The sequence below is a fragment of the Carlito syrichta genome, unplaced genomic scaffold (assembly GCF_000164805.1).
Source record: "Carlito syrichta isolate Samal-C Ts95f unplaced genomic scaffold, Tarsius_syrichta-2.0.1 Scaffold135588, whole genome shotgun sequence".
Classification (NCBI taxonomy): Eukaryota; Metazoa; Chordata; class Mammalia; order Primates; family Tarsiidae; genus Carlito; species Carlito syrichta.
The window spans coordinates 192,155-198,846 of record NW_007079684.1 but is presented as its reverse complement, the minus strand read 5'-3'; the positions used below and the strand labels follow the sequence as shown (position 1 = coordinate 198,846).

Here is a 6,692-nt window from a genome sequence, read left to right as displayed (position 1 = left end):
ACTTTGGAGGTCTGAGATTAGGAGGATCACTTGAGGCCAGAAGTTCAAGACCAGCCTGGGCAACACAGCAAGACCGTATCTCTCCAAAGATAAAAAAATTAAAATGTAAAGTAAACAAATAAGCATACAATTTGATGAATATTCACAACCCAACCACACCTGAGATTAACCAACACTCACATCAACAGCAGAATGTGACAGTATCCCTGGATTTATTATACTTACTTCATCTTACAATGATCTTACGAAGTAGATCGTGTTATTATCCCCATTTTACATATGAGGAAACTGAGGCATGCAGAGGTCACAGCCAAAGCATTGCTGAAACCAGCAGTAGAACCTGGATCCACTGTGTGATTCCAAAGCCAATGCCGGTGTGAGGGCTGGACGGCAAGCTCTACCTTGAACGATGTTGCATGGGAAACTCCTTCTGCAGAAACTTCCCGATGTCAAAGCTGCAGAAACTACAGGTGACTCAACGCTGGCGCCTCCATCCGCAGCCTCGCAGCTAGCCGGTAGCCTGCTGCGCGGCCTCCACACACACGAGGGCGCTGTCGCAGTTACAGCAGGAGGTGTGGCTCTCTCTGTTGTCGCGATAATCATGAAGCCGGAAGAACCAAAGAGCAAAGGTCACGTAGACGGCGCGCCCCTCTCCGTACTCCTAAGTTCTCGCGCGAGTTGCACTTCCGCCCTTTTGGCTCTCTGAGTGGCACCATGGCGGTAGGCAAGAACAAGCGCCTTACGAAAGGCGGCAAAAAGGGAGCCAAGAAGAAAGTGTGAGTGGCGACTGACGTGGGCGCCTGCTTTTTAGGGTTCTGCTGGAACCGGCGGGCGGGTTCTGGATCGCGGCGTAGGCTGGATGGCGAGGATGTCAGTCGGATTGCGCGGGCTGTGGCGGGTTGGTGCACCCAGGAACGCGGCCTGGCCAGTCCTAGAGCGCGGCGCGTTGGAGCCGGGTTGCCGCTGCGACTCGGGGCTGGGGTGTTCCGTATTGTGGGCCCACGGACCGTCTAAGTTCCATGGGTTTCTGATTCCACTCTAAGGAGTTTAGGAAAGCACTGTCCTTGCCCTCTCGGGAGCTTGGGCCCAGTGGACCCGGGAGCTCCTACGAGGCTTTCTTGAGACCCAGAAGGGTTTTAGTTACTAGTTGCCTTCACGTACCAGTGAAATTGGTGAGACGCGCATGGTCCTCGGAGGAATCGCTCCCCGTGCGGTGGAAGGACCGGGGGAGTGAGGGTGGGCACAACTGAGGTCAGAGTGGGGGGAACTGGACTTACGCGCCCCCACCTTGCTGCGAGAAGTGGTTGACTGGTAGCAGATTGCTCGTTAGCCTTTTAAGATCTCGGAGGAGAATGAGACTTAACAGCAGTGTGAGAAGAAGGTGACAGTCGCGGTATGGACTATGTGATCTGCACTTAAACGAAAGCGGTCTTTTTTTTAAATTTTTTTGAACCCAGGGTTGATCCATTTTCTAAGAAAGATTGGTATGATGTGAAAGCGCCTGCTATGTTCAATATAAGAAATATTGGCAAAACGCTGGTCACCAGGACGCAAGGAACCAGTGAGTATCTCATCCTTAGTTTGTGTTTTCCTTACACTGGGGCGTGTGTGTGGTAGCAGGCTCTTAGTCTGCTGTCTGTCCTGCTTGGAAGACTTCAGGGAACTGGTGGCTGTGGGTTGCAACTTTGGGATCTGTGGTGCTTGTGTTTGGTACCATGCTTGGAGAAGCAAGATGGTGCTTTTAGGGTTATTAAGAAAGTGAGCACAGGGCGTTTTGAGCCTTACTGGTGGTGACTAGGTGGATTTGGTAACAAAACTTAAGGGCTTTATAAATTGCCATTAAACTTTCTAACTTCAGTTTACGTGCGTGTTTGTAGGCTTGGCACTGCTTATGTTGTTCTCATGTAAAGACATTTGGTTCTTGTTTTGTAGAAATTGCATCCGATGGCCTCAAGGGTCGTGTGTTTGAAGTGAGTCTTGCCGATCTGCAGAATGATGAAGTTGCATTTAGGAAATTCAAGCTGATCACTGAAGATGTTCAAGGCAAAAACTGTCTGACTAACTTCCATGGCATGGACCTGACCCGGGACAAAATGTGCTCCATGGTCAAAAAATGGCAGGTGAGGCTAAACGTTGCCTGGCTGTGGGTGTGTGACCAGGGGCTTCATGGTGATGACAGCAGGGTGCATTGACATAAATGAGGTTTAGAGTTCGTTTCTAATTCTTGGTTGTGTTCTTGCTGTTTGTGAGTGCTGACTCTGGGAGTGCCACACTATGGCCCCCCTGTTTTATTTGTGTTTATATTAAATCCAAGACTTATTGTTGGTTATCATAAAAGTTCTTTTTTGTTGTTGTTATTGCATAGGTTAGTGGCTGTTTCAGGAACATCTAGGTGTAGGTGGACAGTGTTGCCTGTCTTCAGAGTGTCTTTGGACCACAAAAATCTAGTGAGTTTATAGTGAAGGGTGACTTGGACTAGTCTTTCAGTTGCCCCTGGCAATGGAAGGTGGCAGAGCCTCTGGCGTGAGGTTAAAAATCTCAGCTCCATTTCTGAATTGTGTTCACTTTAGAAAGTAACTTGCTTTCTAAGCCTTGATTTCATTATCTGTAAAATGGAGACGATCGTTTTACTGAATTGTGAAGATGAATAAAAATCCACGTAAACATACTTAGCACAGTGCTTGACACACAAAAAGCACTCAGTAAACAAGTGTTGGGCTAGTTCTCCAGTTTGGGGATTTTTTTATTTGGGAATGAATGATGACAAAATGTTTCGGTCCCAAATGATACTTAGTGATTATACCGTTACATTTGTTTCTGACATTCCCCCAAGGTTTTATGGTTATGTTTCTGGAATAATTTTAAGGTCACTTGATTGTAATTGTAATTGTTTTGGCAAGTTCATTTTTAAAAAAATAAAGGTGTAACATTTATAAAATACAAAGAAGGCAAATCCATTTTCATCATTACCCAAGATGGTTTTTGTTTTTTTCAATTTAAACACTAATGTGACTAAAGGATTTTTTTTTTTTTTTTTTTAAAGCCAGAGACTTACTCTGTTGTCCAGGCTAGAGTGCAGTGGCATGCTCACTACTCTAGCCTTGACCTGCTAGCTCAGGCAATCTTTCCACCTCAGCCTTCCAGGTAGCTGGAAATACAAGCATGCACCCCCACACCCAGCCAATCTTTTTTTACATTTATTGTAGAGACAAGTTTTCACTAAGTTACCCAGGCTAGTCTAGAACCCTGGGACCAGGTAATCCTCTAACTTCCACCTCCCAAAGTGCTGGGATTACAGATGTGAGCTACCACACCTGGCCTAATTACGGATTTTAAAATCATATTTTAGCTGCGAAGTTGAATATTTAGTTCTCAGACGGCTTTACTTTGGAACATAAAGGACATTTAAAGAAACGTGCATTTAGGCCAGGTCTGGTGGTTCATGCCTGTAATGCCAGCACTTTGGGATGCTGAGGCAGGATGATTGCTTGAGTGTAGGAGTTGGAGACCAGCCTGGGCAACATAGCGAGACCTCATCTATTTTAAAGATGTAATCAGCCGGACTCGGTGGCTCAGCCTGTAATCCCGTGCCTTTGGGAGGCTGAGGTGAGTGGATTGCCTGAGCCCGGGGGTTCGAGACCCGCCTCGGCAACTTGGCGAGACCTCATTTCTACAATAAATCAAAAATTAGCCGGGCGTGGTAGCGCGTGCCTGTAGTTCCAGCTACTTGGAAGGCTGAGGCGGAAGGATCGCCGGAGCCCAGCAGGTCGAGGCTGCGGTGGCCGGAAGCGGTCACTGCATTCTAGTCTGGGCGACAAGAGTGAGACTCCAACTCAAAAAAAAAAAAGATGTAATCATCACTGTAAGCCAGGCACGGTGGTTCACGCCTGTCGTCCCAGCACTTTGGGAGGCAAAGGTGTACAGTACCATGGATCCGCTCTTAGAACCTATTTTCCTCTTACCCTGCATAGTTATATGATGGGAAGTGGACTATTAAAGGCTTGCCATGTATATGCAGAAGATGTGGGATTTGGTGCTGTTGATACAGTGATGATAGTGGGGTTAGAGAAGAGGGAAGAACAGTTGAGAGGACTTGGTATTAATTGGATATGAAGGAGAGTGAGAATTTGGAGGTAACTAATTGGTAAGTTCAAGGAAGTTAATTCTGCAAACTAGGTGTGTTACTTATATTAGGGTATTTATATTGCATAATGAGTATTCAATATTTCAACTTTTAAAACTTAGAACTTGAGGGATAAGATTGATAACATTACCTGTTTTATCTGACAGTATCTTTTTTTTCCCTAGACCATGATCGAAGCTCATGTTGATGTCAAGACTACCGATGGTTATTTGCTTCGTCTGTTCTGTGTTGGTTTTACTAAAAAACGCAACAATCAGATACGGAAGACCTCTTACGCTCAACACCAGCAGGTCCGCCAGATCCGGAAGAAGATGATGGAAATCATGACCCGGGAAGTGCAGACAAATGACTTAAAAGAAGTGGTCAATAAATTGTGAGTGTTTGTTTCCTCATACAACACAACCCTGTTCTAATTGTCCCTTGGATGAGACAAGGTAGAGCGGACCTCTGTTTAAATCTCTGTGCATCCTGGTTGCTATATCCATGTACACGAAAGAGACTTAAGTACATAGTAAATGTGTTACAGCTTTTTTGTTTTCCTTTTTTGGATGAATCTGTGTCACAGCAGGTAGCCAGACTTTAAGGACAGGGAATATTTTTGTCTTAATTTGAAAATACACTGAATAAACTGAGCGTATTCAGTGGCATGCACCTGTAGTCCCGGCTTCTTGGGAGACTGAGGTAGGAGGATCACTTAAACCCAGGAGTTCCTGGACTCGGTGGCTCAGCCTGTAATCCCGTGCCTTTGGGAGGCTGAGGTGAGTGGATTGCCTGAGCCCACAGGTTCGAGACCCGCCTGGACAACTTGGCAAGACCTCATCTCTACAATAAATCAAAAAATCAGTTGGGTGTGGTAGCGCGCGCCTGTAGTTCCAGCTTCTCTGAAGGCTGAGGCGGAAGGATCGCCGGAGCCCAGCAGTCGAGGCTGCGGTGGCCGGGAGCGGCCACTGTACTCCAATCTGGGCGAGAGAGTGAGACTCCAACTCAAAAAAAAGAAAGAAAAAAAAAAAACCCCAGGAGTTAGAGGCCAGCATGGGTGACATTGAGACCTCATCTCTAAATAAGTAAAGAGAAAATCACACTGAATAGGAAAAAACATTCGTCAATTAACAGGGCATGGGAATAAGTGATGAAAAAGTGTTTCGGTCCCAGCTGATGTTCAGTGATAACTGTTATACTTTTCTGATGTTCCCATGCAGTATACTGCTGACCAAGAGGATGTAATGGAAAAGGTGGTATAAGACTTGTGCTCGTTCTAAATGCTAACTTTTCCACTAGCTAGCTGTAGAGTTCAGAGCATCTATTCTATCTGCAAAGGGACAACAATAGCCTATCTTACAGGAGGATTTATGCGGGTTAAGTGAGGTAAGTGCTATATATGTAGGTTTCTTCTAAGGTTTTCCACTTTTAAAAGAAGTGATGGCTTTTTACTTATGTCTGATGGACTTTAAACAACTAACCAATCATTACTGGTGGCTTGCAGGATTCCAGACAGCATTGGAAAAGACATAGAAAAGGCCTGCCAATCTATCTATCCTCTTCATGATGTCTTTGTTAGAAAAGTAAAAATGCTGAAGAAGCCCAAGTTTGAATGTAAGTGAGAAATCATAGGATCCTATGGGGCAAATAAAATGTTTTGGGGTGGGGGGAACTTTGAGTCCATATGAAGGCTTTTTTTTCCCTGTCATACTTACATAGTATTGAAGACGATTGTTTCAAGATATGATCTGCTATAACTAAAACTTCTTTTTTCCTTTTAGTGGGAAAACTCATGGAGCTGCATGGTGAAGGTAGTAGTTCTGGAAAAACTACTGGGGATGAGACAGGTGCTAAAGTTGAACGAGCTGATGGATATGAACCACCAGTCCAGGAATCTGTTTAACATCCAGGTTTTAAGATTGACAAATAAAAAGTCCTATTTGTGATGGTTGGTTTGTGGACATTCTTTTTGCATCCTCTGACAGCTTGGGGAATCAGACATTCTGATCTGTTGTATGGATTTTTTTACTGTCTTTTGCTTCTCGCTATAAAGTGCACAAATTAACCTGCACTGTGCATCTGGATTTGGCTAGAGAAACTGGTTACTGCTCTGTTATCAAGTGGGCACTTAGTTTTGCCCACCTCCAGTTTTATACCTGTTCTCTCTTCAAGACTCCAGTTATCTTCATTTCTTCCTTAGCTGATTATCTTGCTTCCTGTGATCATACGGTTTAAAGTAGATAAGAAAAGGACCTCACAAATTTCCATTACTTTCACCCTGCCTTCTGTGTGGCACTGCATGAATTGTGCTAAAACATGCCTTTCTAATTGAAGATTAGATCCCAAATCTTGCCTAACAGCTCATGGCTCTGGCAGTTCACATTTTATCAGTTCCTTGTATCTGTCTTCTTTATCAACATAACAGATTGAAATGCTCCTGTATGCTTGCAGAGTACCTTGCTCAGTCCCTTAATAGCAGAGCTCACAGGGATTCTTAACATATTTTTGTACTTACCTTTAAATTTTATTTTTTGAGTCAGTCTTACTCTGTCACTCAGGCTGGAGTGCA

The 6,692-nt window shown here is 44.6% G+C and overlaps 1 protein-coding gene across 15 annotated transcripts; it reads left to right on the top strand.

Annotated features, from left to right (window-relative positions):
• Positions 1–654: 654 nt before the first annotated feature.
• On the top strand, positions 655–6,074 carry RPS3A (ribosomal protein S3A). Of its 15 annotated transcripts, XM_021708223.1 has the most exons (7): positions 686–774; positions 1,299–1,303; positions 1,458–1,561; positions 1,933–2,120; positions 4,309–4,517; positions 5,628–5,737; positions 5,905–6,074. In XM_021708223.1, exons 1-7 carry the CDS (start codon positions 715–717, stop codon positions 6,024–6,026), a joined length of 798 nt encoding a protein of 265 aa, XP_021563898.1. In that variant the 5' UTR covers positions 686–714; the 3' UTR covers positions 6,027–6,074. The 15 variants fall into 15 exon arrangements, 12 of the variants coding, with proteins under 12 accessions (XP_008047613.1, XP_021563899.1, XP_021563897.1 ...); XM_008049422.2 differs by lacking the exon at positions 1,299–1,303 and having other exon boundaries at positions 655–776; positions 5,905–6,072; XM_021708224.1 differs by lacking the exon at positions 1,299–1,303 and having other exon boundaries at positions 655–776; positions 5,628–5,741; positions 5,905–6,065.
• Positions 6,075–6,692: the final 618 nt, after the last annotated feature.